The 22,690-nt window shown below is 33.8% G+C and overlaps 2 protein-coding genes across 4 annotated transcripts in view; one reads left to right on the top strand and one right to left on the bottom strand.

Moving 5' to 3' along the window:
• sev (receptor protein-tyrosine kinase sevenless) overlaps positions 1-13,956 on the top strand; it is a 231,028-nt gene extending 217,072 nt beyond the window's left edge. For 2 of the 3 annotated variants that reach the window (XM_072535084.1, XM_072535082.1), the window contains exons 25-29: positions 1,850-2,062; positions 5,788-6,005; positions 7,712-7,866; positions 13,284-13,340; positions 13,441-13,956. In XM_072535084.1, the coding sequence (XP_072391185.1) occupies positions 1,850-2,062; positions 5,788-6,005; positions 7,712-7,866; positions 13,284-13,340; positions 13,441-13,673 (876 nt within the window). In that variant the 3' untranslated portion in view covers positions 13,674-13,956. The remainder of the gene's footprint in view (positions 1-1,849; positions 2,063-5,787; positions 6,006-7,711; positions 7,867-13,283; positions 13,341-13,440) is intronic. The other variant, XM_072535083.1, reaches the window with a different exon arrangement.
• LOC140443703 (uncharacterized) overlaps positions 1-22,690 on the bottom strand; it is a 60,641-nt gene that overhangs the window by 6,381 nt on the left and 31,570 nt on the right. The window lies entirely within an intron of this gene.

Raw genomic sequence — 22,690 nt, 5'->3', positions numbered from 1 at the left:
GTACTTTTTTACTCTTTCGATCTGCTGGCCCTCTACTATCAAGATTTCGTTAGTATTATGGTTGTTTTTTGTTTTTGTCCAAACTTTATACTAGAATAATGGAAAGAAACCTAAGAACAGAAAAAAAAAACAAAAATTAAAAGACGAGCAACAGCATTCAGAGCAAAAGACAAACATTTAATAATAAAGGGTGTTTTTTTAGAGGTATAGAAATGTAGGTTGGTAACACTTTTTTAACTGTCGGCCATTTTGACAGTGATTTATGTTTAGTTCAGTTTGGTATTTCAGCGTTTCAGCATAACTAGACTTGACGCCTGAACAACGCTTCCAAATTTTACAAATTTATTTTGAAAATTGTGGTTCTGTTCGAAATACTTATCGCGCACATAATAGTCCATCAGAGCAAGTAATTCAATTAACCATGGAACGTTTTTGCACCATGTTTACTCTAAATGATAATATGCATCCACAGACTCGTCGTACAGTGCGTATAGAAGAAGTTGTTGCTGATGTAGAGTGTAACATAAAGGAAGACCCGAATCAATCTATCTGCCATCGTACACAGCAGTTCGATACGTGTCCATCCACTTTATGGAAGATTTTGCTTTGCGTACAAAATCCAACTCATCCAATCACGCAGAATTAAAGATACATTATCAACTAGCAAGGCGTATATTCGTAGGTTCGGTAAGTGGGTTCAAAACGAGATTGCCGTTGGTTCCGATTTTCATAAGCGAATTTTATTTAGCGATGAAGCTCACTTTTGGTTGAATGGCTACGTCAACAAGCAAAACTGCCTTATTTGGAGTAAAGATAATCCTCAAATATATGTTGAGAAACCATTACAACCAGAAAAACTGACTGTTTGGTGTGCTTTATGATCTGGTGGAATCATTGGACCTTACTTCTTCAAAAACGATGCTAGCCAGAACGTTACAGTCAATGGTGACCACTATATAGCCATGATTACTGCCTTTTTATTCCCCAATTGAACAACCATGCTATGCAGGAGCTGTCGTTTCAATAAGATGGCGCAACATGTCACACAGCTCGTGCCAAAATTGATTTATTGACGCAAACGTTTGGTAACCGCATAGTTTCACGTTTCGAACCGTGAATTGGCCTAAAAGATCATGCGATTTAACACTGCTAAACTATTTTAGGTGGGGATATGTGAAGGTGCTAGTCTACGCCGATAATAATACAACGATTGAACACTTGGAGGACAACATTCGGAGATATACGGCGACAAATATTGGAAAAAGTCATCGAAAATTGGGCCTCCAGATTAGACTACGTCAGAGCCAGCCATGGCGGTCATACGCCAGAAATCATATTTAAATTGACAAAAGATTATCTTTCGAATAAAGTCAATTTCATGTCAATTTATAAAAATTAGCTTTGTTTTATTCTCTAAAAAAACAGCCTTAATAAGTAAGCATACTACGAAATTCAATGTAATGAAATAGAAAAAATAATGTTCAGGGAAACAACATATTACCTACATACACCCTAAACCTACATTCGACTTAAGAGACCGAAAGTAATGTAGAACACAATGCAGGAGGTATGAATGTCAGAAAAATTATAACAAGTGATTAGAAGTACGTACCGCAGAGTAGTGGGGAAAGTACAAATGGGAGGTAGCAGAGAATTTAGTCGGAACAAGGGCATAAATTACTATTAGTCTCTCTCCAACCAAAAAAGAAAGTGTTAGTATTCCAATGTTCTAGTTATGATATCTCAGACCATTAAAATAATTAATACTTACCTATTTATATAGGTAAATATATTACATTAATATAATAAGTGAAAACAATTTACCATAAAACTTTTATTTATTTTTTAGACATCCACACCTTTCCTTACCCTCATCGAGCTCTTGAAGATGTGCGTCGATGTATCAAAGGGTTGTAGATATTTGGAAGAGATGCACTTCGTTCACAGAGACTTGGCCTGTCGAAATTGTTTAGTTTCTTCTTACGAGTCCGATTTCAGAATCGTAAAAATTGGAGATTTTGGATTGGCAAGAGATATATACAAAAATGACTATTACAGAAAGGTAAGATCGTAGAGATATACTTTTTTAATTAGGTAGGCAGAACAAAGAATAGGGGTGATGCGGGGAATGTGAGCCACCTAAGGTAGTAATTTTTTTTTAACCATGCTATTAGCCATTAAACAAAAAATATTGATCTAGGAAAGTTCTTTCGCATATTTTTAAATTATGTGACATTTATTAAACAAAACCAATTATAATAGAATTTATTGAAAAACTAAAAAAAATTATTTGACTCCCACTAACCCACTATGAGGGGTATTTCTTTTTTTTTATCGAATTGTAAAACAAGGATACCTGCCAACAATTACTAGGCATTGCAAGTGTCCTTCTTTATATCTCCTCTGGAATGTTTCTTCTTCTCTTTCTCTTTATAAGTACCTAATTCTGCCTGTTCATTAGCGAATTAATACCTCTACGGAAAGTTGTCACTCCATCTTTTTCACGGTCGGCCGATACTTCTGCCGATTGGTGACTTATCTCTTGCTATTTTGATGACACGGGTCTCCTCCATTCTGCTTATGTGGTTATTCCATTCTGTTTTCTATTTTGTTGCCATTCGTTTATACACTGTACGTTAGATTTTCTTCTAATGTCTTCACTTCTCTTTCGATCTCTCAGCGTATTTCCTATAATTCTTCTCAGTACTCTTATCTCTGCCGTTTCCAGTAGACTTTGGTTTGTGGCTGTATCGGGTCTTGTTTCTGAGACACATGTCATTATTAGTCTTGGCTTTGTAAATTCGTGTATTCTCAATCTTTGGTAGATATTTTCAATAGTTTTTATAATATTTATTGGAACTTCTCTATTATACAGAAGATGGATTACATCTTTGAGTCTTAAGGTCGTGGCATATTATCATGCACGTTGCGTTTCCAGCACATAGCGTTTAGTTTCCGAAAAATATAATTTAAATGGTTTTAAATATGAACAACGCACACTGTCCGGAACATAGCGTTTCAGACACTTAACGTTTCTGTTCAGTATATTCGAAAACAATATTTTACTGATGTCGACGGCTACGTAACGAGTCGTAACCGGTTGGTAAGGATAATGTGAATTAGATGTCCGTCGTTTTCCCCTTGTTGTTTATTTAGGTATTTCTTTTTGTATTTAGATTTTGATACTGAGTATTTAAAAAATAATTTTCAAGGCTATTTTGTTATTTATGCATGTGTTTTTATTGCTTTGTGACAATTAATCACGGAAGTGATAAACAATTAGGACTTTTGTACGGAAGTGATACCTCTTCTTTTTAAAAATACTTTTTGGTTTGATATGTACGGCTTCGTTAAATGTAGTATTTTGTTTTTTAGCTGAAGGTGAAATTAAATGTAAAACATATTTAAACTGAATCCTATTCATTCTAAAATATCCATAATATTTTTCATCGTCATCAATTAATTCTCTGTATAAAGTCCAGTATTCACATTCCTTCTTCCTTTCTCTTAGCATTGGATGTACTTCAAACCTTCTTTTTAACACAGTTTTTCATTCTTCATCGTTAAGTAGAAGAGCAACTGCACATAATTTTTGTCGAGAAAAGCGAGATCATATCTTCACTGAACCAAACTGAAACGTTCTATGTATGAAAATGTGAACGCGCAGTCCAATTGCTGGAGCTGGAGTGGAAACGCTACGTGCCGGAAACTATACGTGCACGATAATATGCCGCGACCTTTACTCTGTCAAATGCTTTCTTTAAGTCAATCAGACAGAAATGCTTGTCCGTTATACTCCAGTAATTTCTCATTAATTCGTTTTATGACGAATATTACATATTTACACGATCTTCCACTACGAAAACCATGTTGTTCATCTGCTAAATTTATCCTCTGATTCATTAGTTCTTGTAAAATTTTAGTTCTAAGTTTTAGGGCAGTATTTAACAAGTTTATAATAGTTTTCTGGCGCTTTTATCTCCTTTTTTGAATAGTAGAATTATTTCGCCCGTTCTCCATTCTTCCGGTATTTTATTGTGTTTATTAATTAATGTTGTTAATTGTTCCGTCATTGCTGCTCCACAATATTTCAGTAATTCGTTTGGTATCCCGTCTTTACCTGCTGCTTTTCTATTATTCAGCTTTTTAGGTGTTTTACGAACTCCCTGTATATTTATATAAAGTTCTTCATTTGTGGTAATTTCCCGAGTTTCCGGCTCTAGCTTCGTTTGTTCTTCCTCTGGTTAGAGCTTTTTTGGGTAGTCAAGCCATGTATCCTTTTACATGTTCTTTGGCTATATTAGTTCCTTTATCTCTGTTCTTTGAACTTGTATAAAGCGCCATATTTCCTTTTGCAGACCATAAAAATCATTTCTTTCTAAAAGCGTTCTCAATGACTAGGTTCTTCGCCTTGGGAATGATTTATTTTTATTTATCTTTCTTTCACTACGAAATTCCTTGGCCAAGGCTCAGATATTAAACTTAATTTTTGCCCAGCTTTCTTCCACTCCATCACTTTCTGTGATATATTTGCTTCTGCTTTTTTGGTTATTTTTTTTTTGGAATAGGTATCTTGTCCAGTCACCCTGTAAGCTTTCGACTTTTATCTTTGTGGTGTATTCTGGTGTTTTATTATCACATATATGTATTTTCATTCGAATTTTGCACAATACCAATTTATGATCGCTTCCTATTTCTGCTGATGTTCGTGCTCTTACAAGATTTGAGAGGGGTGTAACTCTATTCAACAGAATATGTCTATCATAGATCTTTGTGCTTTAGTTTTTTCAGAAGTGTATTTGTATTGTTCTCTGTGAGGGAAGAATGTATTATTAATACGTTTTTCGTTTATGCTGTATGAGATCCGTCAGAAGGTCTCCGTTTTCATTTCTGATATTTTCATTATATCGCTGTTTTATTACTGGAACTATATCATTGCCAACACGGGTGTTAAAATCACCCATAATAATTATGTATTCATCATTTGGAGTCTCGTTTATTACAGTCTGAAGGTGTTTGTAGAAGTTTTCCCTTGCGGCGGTATCTCTATTTTTCTCTGGTGCATAGATTGCTATCACATTCAGAGGTTTGACATCCTGGAATGTTTGGTAGGGTACATTGAAGGGCTGCTTTTCTTATATTCATTCAGCAGTTATATTAAGGTAGCTCCCATTACCCACTGCCTCTCGTTCCCCCCATCTTCCCTACCATAATGTAAGTAGATGTAAAAAAACAAACAAAATGATTTATTTATATTTTACTTCTGTATGTAAAGTATATTACAAAAATATAATAGTATGATGGAGAAAAGTGAAACAATTTCACCTGTTTTTTATATTTTTTATTTCCTTCCACAGCAGCAAAGCCAGTAAGTTTTCTGTCTTAAATATTTTCTTATAGTACTACTGAACTATAATCTTTAACATTTCGTATCCAGGTTCATCAAAAATCAACAAAACAAACCACAATGATAATGATTTCTCATGTACCTGTAGGTACATGGAAAATGTGGATTAGGATTAGTACGATTTATGAAAGAATACATAACCTCTGAAAAAATAAATACAATATACAGAAAATTTGAGGGAGGAGGTCAAATATATGTAAATTTAATTGCGCACTTATAGATTATGATGTCAGAATGACTAAGTCTTTCCAGGCCTGGTTCTCCTTATTCAAGTATTTTTTAGATATTAAACCATATCCTATTAATATCTACGACCACATGTATTTATAGTGATATATAGTTATTTGCAAAACAATACATCTAATGCTGTTTAATTTTAGGAAGGAGAAGCTCTTCTTCCCGTTAGGTGGATGGCACCAGAATCGTTAACAGATGGCGTCTTTACCAGTCAATCTGACGTGTGGGCATTCGGTGTATTACTCTGGGAGATCATGACTTTAGGACAGCAACCATATCCAGCCAGAGCAAATCTAGAAGTGTTACATTACGTCAGAAGGGGTGGTAGATTAGGAAAACCCACACATTGTCCAGACGAGTTGTAAGTAGACTATTTATTAATTTTTGAACGGTTTGTATTTATATTATGGTGAAATAAAACATGATCAGCTAAAAATTAAAAAAACAATATTTGCAAAAAAATAATTTATCATTTCAAATAATTTATCATTTTTAAACATAAAAATTTCATAAGGTTTTTATTTAACACTTTGCAATTGTATCTCAGATGTTAGAAGGAGAATAAGCATAATCCAATGGTTTATTTACATGGGCAAATGCCGCTAACGAGATTATGCCGGTATCCTTATGTTATTTCACGCTTCTTTTTTCATCTAACATGAATTTAAAATAATATCTGAAATAAAAAACCAAAAAAAATTAAAATAAAGATCCAAAGTCGAGCACTATTACGTCTCAGATAAATAGACACCAGCCCATCAAAATATCCAATTCGCATCGCAACGAGAGAACATTTTTCTTCAGTTACGCTTTAGAGATCAACGCCAAAGTCAGGTCATCCTCCAGAAATAAAAGGAGTGGGGTGGAGAAGTGTTTGTGTTTTTATTTTTAAGGGAACTATATAAGGGTTTTCTTAATTTCTGGAGTAACTCTTGTTATCAAGATGGTGAAGCATGTCTAGCTGTTATTTACAGGAGCATAGCTAACAGTGTACCTCAGTCCAATGGTTTCCTATGGCAGCTTTATTCTAGAATCACTAGAAGCAGGTCATCCCCTTATTCGTCATTAAATAAATTCATATTAGGCTACAATTAAAGTGTATGGTGAATCAAACAAAATTCACTGTAAATCTTTGTTATTCTTTTTTATTTTCTGCTGAAGCAAATTCAATCAAGCTGAAATTTTCTTAATATGCCTATCAATGTGACCAGTGCCGCAGTGGAGTGTTAAATATATCTATCAGTGTATTTGGGATAGGGTATATTCTTTTATTTTTTTGTTTTTTATTCTTATATTAAATTTGAATATAGATTATATTAAGAGGGGGACCCTTTGTGGGTCTTGGCCTCCTTAACAACGTTCTGCCGTTCTGCTCTATCGGATACTTTCCTTGGTCACTGCCTATAGTTTATGGTTTTAAGATCTTCCTCTACATCATCTATCCACCTTTTATGGGGCCTTCCTCTTGTCCTATTTGCTTGTGGTTTCCATCTCTGGATTACTTTTACAGCTCGATTATTGGCATTCTTTCTAAGTGGCATAGCCAGTTTAGTCTTTGTGACCTTACAAATCTAACGATATCTATGCTCTGCAATAATTCATCCAGCTCAAAGTTCATTTTTATTCTCCACGAACCATCGCTACAAGGGTTGGTCCAAATATTTTTCTCAATATTTTGCCCTCAAATATGCTCAATTGATTTTCATCAGTGGTTGAAAGGGTCCACGTTTCACATCCATATGTGAGCACTGGTCTAATTACTATTTTGTAAATTGTAAGCTTAGCCTTATGATTCAATAACTTACTTTTCATTGTTTTTGTATGCACAAAAGCACTTATTACCACTAAGAATACGTACTTGTATTTCTTGAGTGACGTTGCCGTCATTTATTATTGACCCTAGGTAAGGAAAGGTGGAGGTATATTCGTAGGTATGGTTGTCTACCTTCAGTTACCTGTACTCAGATTACTAGTTATTTAACAGATGTCGTATTAACATAGTTAGTTTTAGCATGTAAAATTATTTATTTTTATTGATCATTCATTAATATTTAAACATAATTTTAGGCATAGTCTGATGCTCCAATGTTGGGAGTTCGATGCCGAAAAAAGGCCGACCTTTAAATATTGTTTTGAGATACTAGAAAGCCTGCACGGTAGAACAGTGTGCAATCCTACTACAGCTGTGCATGAAGGACAATATATTAGCACAGTGCCCGATCGTAAGTATATTTTGTCCATTTTTTATTGTGCTTGTTTAATATGCATAAAAGTCAATTTAGATTAAAGCAATGCCCGAAATTTCTTGCAATATTTCATTAAATTTAAAGTTATAAGATACGTTGCTTCTGGCACATTTGAGAGTTGATGGTGATGTCTGCTTTTAATTTGACCGTATGTTACGAGGATAGATTGATATTAAACTAGCCTTTGATAGATGGCGATTGGTTTCGGTGTTGACATTTGCCATTCATAACATGACGTCTGTCAAAATTTTAAGTTTTAAAAACAATTAGTTTGGTTTTTACATCCGTCAAAAGCAAGCAAATTTTGTGTTTTCGGAGAAATGGAAAAAGTCGAGTATCGTTCGGTGATTAAGTTCCTCCACAAAAAGGGTAATGTGCAAATCAAAGCCGACCTGGACGAAGTTTATGGTGAGGTTGCACCTTCGTTAGCAAAAGTAAAATTTTGGAAAGCTGAATTTGTTCGTGATCGTACGACTGTTTTTTATGATGAGCGTCCTGGGAGGCCAAATGAAGTCACCACGCCGGAAATGATCAACAAAGTCCATGGCATGATTATGGCAGATCGTCGAATTAAGTTCCGCGAGTTAATAGAGGTCCTAAACATTTCCTACGAACGCGTACACAACATCATTCACCATCACTTGGACATGAAAAAGCTATCTGCGCGATGGGTGCCGCGTTTGCTGACAATCGATCAAATGCAAAAACGTGTGACCACTTCGGAGACGCTTTTGGCGATGATACAGCGCAATCCGAAAGATGGCGACTGTTTTCTGGGATACGAAGGGCATCATCCACACCGACTACTTGGAAAAAGGAAAAACAAGTAAAGGTGAGTACTATGCAGCATTATTGGATTGATTCAATGCCGAATTGCATCGAAAACGCCCCGGTTTGAAACGCAAAAAAGTGCTCTTTCACCAAGACAATGCACCGGCTCATCGATCGGCCGTCGCCATGGCAAAATTACACGAATTGGGATATGAATTGGTTGAACACCCACCGTATTCCCCAGATCTTGCCGCCAGCGATTTTTTCCTGTTTCCAAACCTAAAAAAATAGCTCAGAGTAAGCCGTTTCGTAACAAATGATGAACTCGTCGCTGAAACTTCGGCCTATGTTGAAGAGCTAGAGCAAAACTACTATTCGGATGGGATAAAAAAATTGGAACATCGTCTTACTAAGTGTATCGAGCTAAAAGGGGACTATGTTGAGAAATAAATCGATTTAATTCCAAAAAACTTTTTTTCTATCAAAGGCTAGTTTTATATCAATCCACCCTCGTATAATAAATTTTTTGATGATTTTAGTCAACTGTTATTATCACTTTTATTGAATATATAAAAATAAGGTATACTATATTTTAGGAGTGAGTATTGTGCAATAATAGTTACCTATAATCTATTTACAGCCAAGAAAATCGCACCTTAACAATTACACGTGAACAGATTCGCAGAAACGTAAGCAAACATGAGCCTGTCTCTAGGAGTCGCTTCCTACTCTCTTTACCATCTCGGAAATAGAAACATAATCATGCATTTGGCACTCTTTTTCTTGGCTGTGAATGTATTACAGCATTGTCCCAATATAAACTGACTTTAGAGTTGTATAGTTTATGAAATGAGCAATTGTAATCGTTTGCTTGCTTGATCTGAATCTTTAAAATAATAACTTTTAGTTAATCTTATGCATGTGGAATCATATCAAAAGTAACAAAATTCACAAACAATATGTAAATATCACTAGCATCATCTAATAAACTTAACGACAAAGGAAAAAACAAAGACACCCTCTTATCCTCCAGATAGCCTTAAAGAACATTAATAAAATAGCACAAACATAAATGTTAAGCCACGGATTGAGGAAGTATATACACAGTAGAAAAAAACATAGGTAACGAGGTCAATGTTACAGTTTTATGGATGGAGGAATCACTATAGGAGGCAAAAAAATCAGTAACATGCGATATGCAGATGACTTATATTAGCGGCGAATGAAGTCGAAATGATTACCATCACCGAACGGCTAAACCGGATAAACGAATAATTTGGACTTCATATCAACAAGGGAAAAACAAAAATAATGATCGTATATATAGCAAATAATAATCTACCGCACATACACCAAGTGGCGAATTTCTTAGAGGTAGACAGATTTGTAGACTTGGGCTCCCTAATAACCAACAATGGCGATTGCTCCTCAGAAATCAAGCGTAGACTAGCAATGACCCGAACCTCAACAGCTAAATTGATTTAAATTTTGAAAGACAGGAATACTAAGCTCAGGTTGGTCAATGCTCCTATTTTTCCCACTGCTACATACGCAGCTGACACATGGACTCTCAAAAAAGTCGATAGGAGTGAGATCAAAGCATTCAAAATGTGGGTCTATAGAAGAATTCTAGGCGTGTTCTGGACAGAACATAGAACCAACCTGTCAATTCTGCAAAAGCTTCATATAAAAGACAGGTTATAAAAAAAAAAGTAAACCGAGCATACCTAATTTACTTCGGCCACATAGCTAGGAGAACGTGGACCATATTGATAGTAGAAGAAAAGGTAGAAGGCCGAAAACCAAGAGGAAGATGGGAAGACCAAATGAAGACTGATAGGAAAATCCCTGCATGGAGACAGCTAACTAATAATATTTATAGTCTCACCACGCTCTGACAAGGGCCCAAGAAATGAGGAGGATGATTAGATGGTTATACGAGTATAGGAAAATGTATCGAGAAGAGAAAATAAAATTTAACATCTAGTAGAAAAAACAGAAACTAATTTTAAGAAGCTCATAAACAATAAGATTAAAGTAAAAACAAATGAATACCATATATATATATATATATATATATATATATATATATATATATATATATATATATATATATATGTGTAGATGGATAAAATGAAAGACAGAATATAAGAACACGCCCAAAATCACCGAAAGATATTCCAAAAGAAAAAAAATATTACCACCAAATTTGTAAATTCAGTATGGATTCTGGAATAGAATAGAATAAACTCTAATCTAATTCTTGAACTAAATAAACACCAACCATTCAACTGTTGTGTGATTTTCCATTTCAGCCATTTACGATCAAGTTTTTATTCCTTGTTAGTCTCTTCGTTCACATTTTTTTTACATTTCTATTATCATTTATTCTCTTGTGCATAATATACTTAATGGTTTGAAAAGTCCCGAGCCTGATAATTATTTATGGTTTCAAAGGAGATTTATTTTCAATAAAATCGCGTCGAATACCCCTACATTTCCACCAGAGGTGCCCCAATGCCCGTATTCTCGCTCTGCGGTGTTCTCTGGAAGTGCTGCAAAATACTGAACTACATCTGCAGTGGCTTCTTGATAGGATGAAAAGCCGTGAAGGAACGAGGAAGGTATTCAGTTTTGAGAAAAGCTAGAAGTCAGATGGAAACAAATCTGGGAAATTTATTGGATATTCCAGAACTTTATAGTGTAGATTTTTAGTATGTAGGAGAAGATTTTTTTCTTTAATCTGGATCTCTTTTTACGAATACTTGCATATAATTTCATTAAAAATTCTTCTTCTTCTTCTTTTTATATAGACATGACGCTGTCTTGTTTTTCAATGTGCCTCCAGTAAGTTGTCGTTCCATCGTTTTAGTGGTCTTCCTTCTGATCATCTTCCTATTGGGGAACCGTCTCTTGCCGTCTTTACTCCTCTATTTGTTGTCATTTGGCTTATATGATCGTTCCATTCTACTCTTCTTTTTCTTACCCAGATCTTGATGTTCTCCACCTTGCATCTACGTCGTATATCTGTACTTCTAGCTCTGTCCCACAGTGTCTTACCATCAATTTTTCTAAGTGTTTTCATCTCTGTTGTTTCTAACATCCTTTTTATCCTCTCTGTGTCAGGTCTTGTTTCTGCTGCGTATGTCATTATTGATCTGATGACTGTTTTGTAAATTCTGTCTTTCGTTTCTTTCCCGATATTTTTATTTCTCCATATTGTTTCATTTAGGTAGCTTGCGGCTCTGTTTGCTCTATTCACTTCATCTTCCACTTCAGTTTCGAGCTTTCCGTGGCTAGATAATGTGATGCCTATATATTTAAACTCCATCACTTGTTTATTATCGGACCTTCGAACTTCAATTTACATCTTAGTAAATTTGCTGTTGTAACCATGCATTTTGTCTTTTTTGGGGAAATTAACATGTTAAATTTTCTGGCGGTTATATTGAATTGGTGCAGCATACGTTGTAAATCATCTTCACTTTGAGAGAGTAGTATTGCGTCGTCTGCATAGCAGATTATTTTAAGTTGTTTTTCTCCCATTTGGTATCCTTTTTTAGTTCTTACTTTTTTTATTATTTCATCCATAATCAGGTTGAACAATAGAGGACTCAGGGAGTCTACCTGTCTTATCCCAAGCTTCAATAGGGTCGGTTAGTTCTTCTTCTTTTACTTTCATTGTGTTCTTGTGGTAGATATTTTCGATCATTTAGATTATTCCTAGAGGTATCTCTCTTGCGTACAATAAGTGGATAACGTCCTTTAATTTTACCCGGTCAAATGCCTTCTTAAGGTCCACGAAACATAGATATGCCGGTTTGTTGTATTCTAATGATTTCTCTTGTACTTGCCTCATTATAATTATAGCGTCGGTGCATGATCTTCCCAACCTAAAACCTTGTTGTTCTTCTGCTAGTGTTATAATTTGATTCAGTTTGGTTTTTAATTTTAGTGTTGTGTTTAATAAATTAATTCCTCTGTAATTTTCCGGGTTCGATATGTCTCCCTTTTTGAAGAGAGGTATTAGGATGCTTGATTTCCATTCTTAAGGAATTCTGTTTTGTTCTTAATTAAAAGAGTAGAATTTTCCAGTTATGATTTTAGAGTTTTCAATGTTATTCAATAGAATTCCTTTACCATCCGAACAACACCTTTGAAGTTAAAGAATCGGCTGCTATTCACTGTTTAGGCTGCTGTTCGGTTACAGACGTATAGTGGGGAATCATACACAGCACCCATCATGCGCAAAGTTTTTTAAAGTTCAATTCGTGGTGAAAGGTGTGACCAACACGTTCCTTTGATATCCTTAATGCATTAGCAGTTTCATGAACCTTTATACGCCCATTTTCTAAAACGTTATGCATTTTGTTAATGATTTTCTGTGTAGCTCACGAATAATATGTACATAAGAAAAACCTCACGAATAGTGCTGCGATCTCTGGTAGAGGCCGAGAACTCATTAGACCGCCTTGTTTGTAAATATTTTTTTTATTTTCCAAAGAAGTAACTTATATTGACATTCATACATTAATCATAATATTTAACCAATCATATACATATAGCATGTAAATCAGTAGCATGTTTACTAATACTCATGTTTTTCATTGAATGCTTTGCAGTGTTTGCTGGGATATCGAATGAAGCTTATTTTCGTGACGAAAATCATAACAGCTCAGGTAAATGCGAATAAAAGTCCAAATTAATTTTTCCACTGCATAATTATTTCACGGATAAATTAACAACATTAAAACTGAACGAGATTCATTCTCTCTCCAGGAAACTCTTGGAAGAGCGACACTGAAGATGAATCAGCACGAGAAATTACGCCGTTCCTGGACAAAGAACCAATTTCGGGACCTAAAGAGATTCCGAAATATCTCGAAGTCATTTTGGGACCAGACGATATATTAGAAAATGATGGCTATGAGATTCCGAACCAAATGATACAGAAACTCGATGGAAACGCCGAGCCTACAGAACTTGCTGGGAAAAGTGAAGACCGTGCATGACAATGATAAGTAAATGTAGGTATTAAGTTCCTGATAAGCCTGAAATATTTGAAAGTATAATGCCACGTTAAATTTAGACATAATTATTGTAATGACATTTTGTTGAAACTTTTTTCTATCCAAAAATTATTACTGAAATTAAGATCAATAATGTTTTCAAAGGGAACATAATATTTTAAATATAACCTAATCTAACTTATCCTAAATCATCTTAATTTAAAGGTTTACTTAATGTAAGTTTTATATTCAGCTATTTATTAATTAACAACGTACAGTAATAATTATTCAAATAAAGGAAAATAATGGTTATTCTTGTTAGATGATCAAACCATACATTATTAAACGTTAGGGAACAACACAGCTATGAATACCTCATAAAAGAGTCTTTAGTCCATCTTCCGTCTACCATTCTCTCCAGGCGGTCAAACTAACTCAGTCTTCTTGATCTGATGATCTAACTTCAGGTTTTCCATACAGCTCTCCAATTTCCCCATCTGTTTGCCTTCTCCAATCATAATCCAATCATGTTTTTGTTTTGTTCATTGTTCAGATTTCGCTGCCATAAACGGCCATGGGTGAACCACTACTCACTCTCTCAATTTTGCCGCCCTAAAAATGTCTTTTACTTTCAATCATTTATGCATAACTCCTTGTCCCCGCAATCTGCTTCTTAATTTCTTGACTTTCTTCCGCCTTATTTACTAAGATAACCCATACATACTTGCACCTTGTTGAAACAATACTATTCATGGTTAGGATATACTCTTTAGTTGTGTGATCCCTATTGACTCTTGTTCCATTTTCATAAATGATGAACCATTAATCTTAATTAACTTAAAAAGTTCAAGCTATCGGTCTCGTGGTCTACAATATTCACCACATTATCAGACTATGAGTACAGAACTTAACAACTAGAACAATGTAAGATGCTATTAAAAACTATGCCGAGCGTTCCAGTTACAGCTTTCCTAGTTCTCGGAGATTACTATTATCTACCCATATCTTTGTCATGTGCAGAGCTTCGCTTAGTACCTTAAGATTAATTTCATCGGTTTTATCTTATTACATTTTGGTTGCAGTCTTTTTGGTACAGTACTAATATAGTTGTATAAACTTGAACATATATCAGTGTAGAAAATTTATCATTTCTCTTAGTCTCCGCTTTTTTTACACTACCAAAATACTTCTAATAATCAATGAAAAGATAGATATCGGTAGATCAGTACCGATATTATTTATGAATTCAATATTTAAAAATATTTGCTTTTTATAGATCCTTTGCATATTTTCTTGAGTGACCATTGACTATGTTTATAACCGTTAAAAGTATCCACAAGGAAAATAAAATTCCTGTAGTTGCCTGTATACCATAAATCACAAAAGTTTTATTGAAAAAAAAATATATACCTTTTATAAAGAATTTTTAAATAAAGCTTTCGTTAAAAGTACCTTTATTTAAAGCTTGTGGTTGCTTAAGATTTTTGAGTATCTCAATCCTTAGGCGGCTCGTACACCAAGGTGATATCCAACACGCAACATAAACATCTAACACACGATAAATGTTGCATATTTCGTAATAGCGTACCTCCTTTCAACGCAACATGAGATAATGTTCTCATATTTCATAAAGAGAACATATCGTCAACACAATACGTCAGAAAAAAAGAGAAACTTACGCCGGCACTTCAATTTAACATATTGTACAGTGCAGCAACTGTTTCACAAGAACAATCTACAATGGTTTACCTCCATCCTGAGAAATTTAAGGAATATTGTAGCATATGGTTCCGTAAATTCCTTTGTCACATAACGTGACGAAATTGATAAATTGGGAGAATGGGTTCTTAGGTTATCTGGTTTGTCCGTTTCATGACCTTTAGGAAGTTCTGCAATTTTACTATTTACATCATCGAAACGATCACTATAATCAACCACTGCTTCCAGATTGTCGACTCGTCATTTTGATTAGCAGATAGCGGGTTTACGACAATTGATGTAGGTGATTTAAGACAAAATAGTGACAATAATAAAAATATTACAAAAGGTCAATTTTTGTGAGGAAAAAACTGTAAAGAAAATTGTGAAGGCTGCTTGTATTTTACAAAGAAAATGTACCATTTTCGAAGAAATATCTCAAGAATCGAACAACATACATTGCGGGAAGATATGCACAATGTCTCATGTGATATTGGTTGGACGAGCTTTATCTCCGTTGCTTCAGTGAACGGAAGTTCCAGAAATCCTAGTAGTTTTAAATGCGCTCAAGAAATAGATATTACCTGGCGACATTTATTGGATGTTGCGTGTTTCATGTTGCGTATTGGATATCGCCTTGATGTAGGAGCCCACTTAGAGATCTTACAAGTACCTACATGCTTTTTAGATATATTTCTTTTTCTACTTTGTTCACTACTTTGATATTGTCGAAACCACGAACAGTTTCCGTGTTTTTTTAACAGCAGTATCCCCTAGTTCCTTACCATTACTTCGTCCGTACCTGGTGTTAATACGAGAATAACTATTATGTTCCATCTGAATTTTTGAACGTCTTTTTCTAAAATATGACTAATTATTTTTTTGTTTTAAAGATATCTTGCAATGAACATCGACTCTGGTTACAAATTTCATCAACGTTTTCTTGCTTTTACGATATACCAACAAAATGTCAAAATAAATTGATACGTGGCTATCTTTAACTAAAATTAGCTTTCAATAATAACAAATTATGTAAAATACTCATATGGTAATCAATATGTGAAAAATCTCAAATTACGGTTTGTTTAAAGTTTATAGGTATTTAGCACTGAAATTTTTAATTCAGTCTTGGAATTGTTATAACTTATTTAGTATAAAATGGCAATGACGCTTAAATTTTAATGAATTAGATTTATTCTGTAACTCATGTTATTTGGCTGATTTCAGACGAGGGCGTAAATGAAAAGAAAAAAGATTGTTAATTGACATTGGTAAATCTACAATTTGGTAATTTCACATCGCAGCAGTTAGTTTGATGACTAGCCTACTATCTTTAATTTTTTGACATTTAATATATTATGATGCGCGCTTCCTTTACATTAGGGAATTTGTCAATTCATTGGGGAAATCAATCAACAATCTCTATTTATTTTATAATTGTGACGTCATCACCAGTTTATAATAAATAAAGTGTACTGTACATAATACTATATAATGTGTTTGTACCTAAAATATTAACTGATCCAATTTTAAGTTTTGGCTGTTTTAAGTCATTGTCTAATTATAAATGTGCTTTAAGTATACAATTTCTCATGTAATTTGTACTCATCAGTTTTTGAAATGAATACTTCTTATCGCTCGGTATGATGTTTTTGTACAGGCCCGAAAAAATATTTAGCGTGACGTGAAATACAGAGACGCGTGCCGAAACCTTGCGGTACACAGTAATATACTATTATAAAAATAAAATGACGTTTAACAATCGTCAATTTATAACGTCAAATATTTGTAGAACTCCAAGGAAGATTGAAAAGATGAGAAAATGATGATGAAATTGTAAGGAGAATACCTAATAGTAAAAACTACAATTTTATTTTCACATAGAATAACAGTCATATCATACTCCTTTGGATTGACGTCACTAAAACCGTGGATATCTTCACGTCTATTTACTTTTTTACTTTTCACTTGAAGGAGTGGAGTGCATTCCCCTCTTAAGAGAAATTTTTTGTTTTTTAAATCCATTATAAGGAAATATTAATAATAAAAATGTAAATGATAAATAAATTTTATATTATATGTATCTAACAAATTTTAAAAATTACTAAAATTATTAAGCAAAATTTTTAAAGAAAAAAATTATGATTTTTGAAAGTTTTAAGAACTTAAATGTGTGGTGTTATAATAAAAAAATATTAACAATTCAGTAATACGCAGAGAGAAAATTTCATTAACCCACATATAGTAATGACGCGCTATAAGAAGTATTCACTTCTGTCGGCACTCCCCAAGTTCCACGCGCAGTTTTTTGTGTTACATCATGAAAATTAAATAAGACAAAAGAAGAATACACAGATTAACTTTCCTATTTTCGCACAACTAATATAAATTTACTCACATAAATCAATAGATAAATTTATTTGCAAGATGAATACAAGTTGCTCTGATTATAGTGTATGCAAAGAAACTGGAACTCCCCTGCATATACTTTAGTAATAGGATCAATAGAATTTTGACACATAAAACTGATAAAACAGATATTTTGAATATCTGCTTCTTCTATTGACAGCAGCTCTGAATAATGATGTAGTCGATTTTCCCTACCTTTGTCTTGCATTTTTCAGCCATGATGTTTTTCTTCTACCAGGACCACGTTTACCTTGGATCTTTTCCTGAATGATGAGATGCAAAAGTTCATATTTTTCAGGATATCTCATAATGACCGAAGTATTCCAGCTTGCGTCTCTTTATTATATTGACCAGTTGTGTTCTTTGGTATAGCCCTCTAAGGACTTCCTCATTTATAACTGTCGAACCAACTTATCTTTAGTAGGAGTCTCTATACCCACATCTCAAAGGCTTCCAAGCGTGGCCTCACTTAAAGTCTACGCTTCCACTACATATAGTAACACTGGAAAGATATAGCAATGTGCCATTCGGACAAGAAGGTCAATACTAAGATGGTGGCTGCAAATTAGGTTTCTCATTTTTACAAATGTAGTTCGGGCTCGTTCTATTCGGCCTTTAATTTCTACAGTTGAATGCTACTCTCACTGATATTACTGCAGACATACATGAGTTTCTTTACTCTGTCCAGTACAGCATTTCCGATATTTATACCGTCATCCGGTATGTAATTTGTTTGCTAAGTACTATATATTTAGTTTTCTTACCGTTGAGTTTAAATCCATATTGATGACAGGTTTTTTTGTTCATTAGATTTTAAAGGTCCTCACTGCAGTTAGCCGGTACCAAGATATCTTCGGCACATCTAATGTTATTCACCATTCACAATAATACATTATTTTGTCTCTATTAAGGCTCCCTTAAGTATTTTCTCTATTTCCTCTTCTTAAAGACTAGAAGCAAGAGCATATAGCCTTATCATTTTGATTTATATCTCTGAATATCTGTATCAGTACTTTCATACTGAACAAGGCTTCTCTCATACCTAAACCACTCATAAATCCGAACTGAGTACTATTCTGATAAATGAATGAGGAATATAATTAATAATATAGTGATCGCCAACTAGGAAGAATCAACATCTTGCATCTTTTAAATTTCTGAATATTGAGAAGTGGTTGTTAGGAAGTTCTTAATAAAGTATGGTACTGATAAGTGTCAACACCAATACCGTTTGAGCGGTACGAAAATAAGAATATACGCTGATTTGTTCTAACTGGCGCGGTCTATAGTAATCTGGAATCTTTAGTTGTATTATATTTACTTCAAGCCATCTATAATCTTATTTTAGTTAAGTTAAAATGAAAGAAGTTGATTAGAATTTAATAAAAGGAAGGTGTTTCTTGTTTTAATGGATTCCACTTCTTCATTTCAACATTTTTTAATATTCTTCGATCTTCCATAATATCAGACATAAGACATCAAAGTGCTTCTCATCTATAATTTTTGGTATTTCGATAGGAAACATGTCAAGTTCTGGGCTTCTCCCAGTCTTCATTGCGTGTAATCTTCTTTTTTTTTGTAATATTTGGACCTATTTCTTCTGGAGTAAGTTGTAATTGTACAACATTAATACTGCAAATTCCAAATTGATGATAATCAGTAGGTCGTTTCATATCGCAAGAACAGTTAAAAATAAATAACCAATACATAGGCATAGGCAAACAGTAAATGCGACTACTAAATGAATATACATGTAAAAATGGCTAGTAATGTAGGGGTGGCCAATTTAATATACGGTATCAAGACCTGGTTATTGTACAATGGGTTTTAACTTAAATACCTCTTTCGACATTCTTCTTTATTTCTGTCTGTTAAGGCAATGTGAAAGAAAGTCTATCAAAACTTAATTATAGAAGGAATACAATATTTATGAGTGTAAAATACATAAAGCACATCTTAAATAGTTATATATTTTGTTTTAATGTAAAATAAGTTTATGGTTATACATCATAGTTTTTACTATTTTAGATGTTTGTTTGAATCTTTTATAATTTATTTATGTAGCAAAGCTATATATTAATTTTTCTTTTTTGCCAAGAAAAGCATATCATGACAAATGTACAAAGATAATGTGTAATATTGTTTTAGAAACAATATAGCATTAGATAGGTTAGTAAATAATGAGATTTAAAAATACTCTGCAACTTCATGTTTCTAAATGAATTGTAAATATTTATTATTTTAAATCAGTTATCTAAAAAAATTAAATAGTGAACTGCTTGATGTAAAAAAAATTGAATTTTTTTATACCTATATGCTTGTTGCAGAGTAGTTTTGTTAAGTGCCTTTTTTCAGTATTTTTAATTGGGATCAAATTTAAAACATGTTCATGTATATATTTTGTAAATAACAAAAATATGTGATTTTAATATTTAAGGATTGTAAGTAATTGTAATGTAATTAGATGATTTAATAAAGACAATTCCTTAATTTTACTTTTAATTTACGTACATCTTATATGCAATTTTAACGTGCTATTAAAATATAAAGAAAATGCTCAACATTGTACGCTACTTACCAGTAGCGGCCGGTCAGGGTCAGCAGTGCCGACCCACACATTTATAGATATTATAGATTTTTTTTTAATATTTAATTTAATCAGTATTTAGATAATTAATTGTCGCAGGTAATAAGTTGATGTCATTTGTTTCTGTGATATAAAAAAAATCTGTGAGATAATACAGACTAAATTTTATTCATGATTTTTTAAAAAATTCGACCAATCTGAGCGTTAAGTGATCCCTGCGTAAGACACTTTTCGTCCATATAAAAAGACGTTTCGGGGTTTCGGCAAGCCGATCTCAAGCTTGACGATTTACATGTAAAAATCAACGGAATATTCGTCGACAAGCAAAAATACATACATTTCTCTCCATACGCATTTAATTGCTAAGTACGGCAAATTTAAATCTACCGATGCTTCATTTGGATTGACCGCAAAGTTTCACGTACCTTGCGAGCGCGGGATGCAATGTTATTTTGGAATGGATAAGTACTTAAGAACTTAAATAGTGAAGTGATAGTGAGTGCATGGATTGGCTTTTCTGGTATATCGATCGATTTGTGTTGTATTGATTTATTTCTATTTTCTAAAGTAACACTGTGATAAGTTACCGCTGCCGTAAATAGTTGAAGGGTTTTTTGATATATTTGAAGTTTTTTTTAATTAAAGTGTAAACAAATTCAGGTAAATTAACCTAAAAAATGAGAGAAACTGTAAGTATTCATAAATCTGAAAATGTAAATTATGTTTTGAAAAATGGGTTTTCATCTATTCCATGGTGGCATGGATGGAATTCCCCTATATCTGGACAAAACAAAAACATACATCGATTGTTACAACGGGAACGACAATAAATGAAAAGAGGCTCAAATTACATATATTGCAGGAAGAATCAATAAAAGATTTATACAGAAGAAGACTAGACCAAAAACTAGAAGAATTCAGATATGACACGTTAGATGAAATGCATGAACACATAAAAACCTGCCTGATTTCAGCGGCCTTAGAAGCTCTTGGAGAAGACGACCAAAGGAACACCCATCAGAATATCAAATTAAGGGAAGACACATTGAAATGCATAAAAGAAAAGAAAAAACTACACATAAAATACCTAAACACCAAAAAACAGAAAGACTTAGAACTATATAGAGCGAAAAACAGAGAGGTAAAGAAAAGAGTAACAAATGAAAAGAACGAACGATGGGAACAAGCATGCACAGAGATAGAACGACATATCGGAGGAACGAGAAATTCAGAATCATGGCGAATATTAAAAGCACTTCAACGAAATAAGACAGAGAAAACCCAGATCGGCAAAATTAGTGAAAACGAGTGGCAAGAATACTACGTAGAACTACTTACAGAAAACCGTCCCCAATTTCAGGAAGAGAATATAGAACATGCAGGAAATGGGGCATACGACCAGATAGAAATAAGCCTGGCAGAAGTTAAGAGAGCAATCAAGACACTGAAGAACAAAAAAGCCAAAGGACCCGGAGGAATACCAAACGAACTAATTAAAAACGGAACGGAAAAGTTATTTCGCATGCTACATAGAATGTTCGAAAGAGGACTAAATGGAGAAGAAATACCTGCGGAATGGACACAAGCATACATCACATCCATACATAAGAAAGGAAACAGGAAAAAATGTGAAAACTATAGAGGAATTAGTATAATATCGTCGGTAGGTAGACTTTACGGGAAAAATATTAAGGAAAAACTAGAAACTGAAATAATAGGAAAATTTGGAGAAGCCCAAGCAGGGTTCACAGTAGGAAAATCATGCCTAGATCATACGTACACATTAGAACAACTGATAGAGAAGAAAATGGCAAAAGGTAGACCGGTCCATCTGGCCTTTGTTGATCTAAAGAAAGCATATGACTCAATACCTAGAGTCAAATTATGGGAAGCAATGAATGATCTCGGAATCCGACAAACACTAATAAAAGCAGTTAAAGCACTATACAAAGAAAACAAAGTAGCTATTAAATGTGGAAATAAAGCCTACAATCCATTTAAGACGACAAAAGGTCTTCTACAAGGCTGTGCTACGTCCCCTACTCTGTTTAAAATATTCTTGGAAAAGACACTCAAACCATGGAGGAGAAAGTGCGAAGGAATGGGCATACCAGTAAGAGACGAATACCTATACACCTTAAGTTTTGCCGACGATCAAGTAGTCATCGCACAAGATGAAGAAGATCTCAGCTTTATGCTCAGAAAACTAGAAGAACAATATAAAAACAACGGGATGGAAATAAACTTAGAGAAAACCGAATACCTAACAACAGAAAACAAGGATATGAGAAACCTAGAGATAGACGAGGGAAGACAAATAAATGGA

This window comes from Diabrotica undecimpunctata, chromosome 6, assembly GCF_040954645.1.
Source record: "Diabrotica undecimpunctata isolate CICGRU chromosome 6, icDiaUnde3, whole genome shotgun sequence".
In the NCBI taxonomy this organism is placed as follows: domain Eukaryota; kingdom Metazoa; phylum Arthropoda; class Insecta; order Coleoptera; family Chrysomelidae; genus Diabrotica; species Diabrotica undecimpunctata.
The sequence above is the reverse complement of the archived record's forward strand: the minus strand, read 5'-3'. Positions and strand labels throughout refer to the sequence as shown.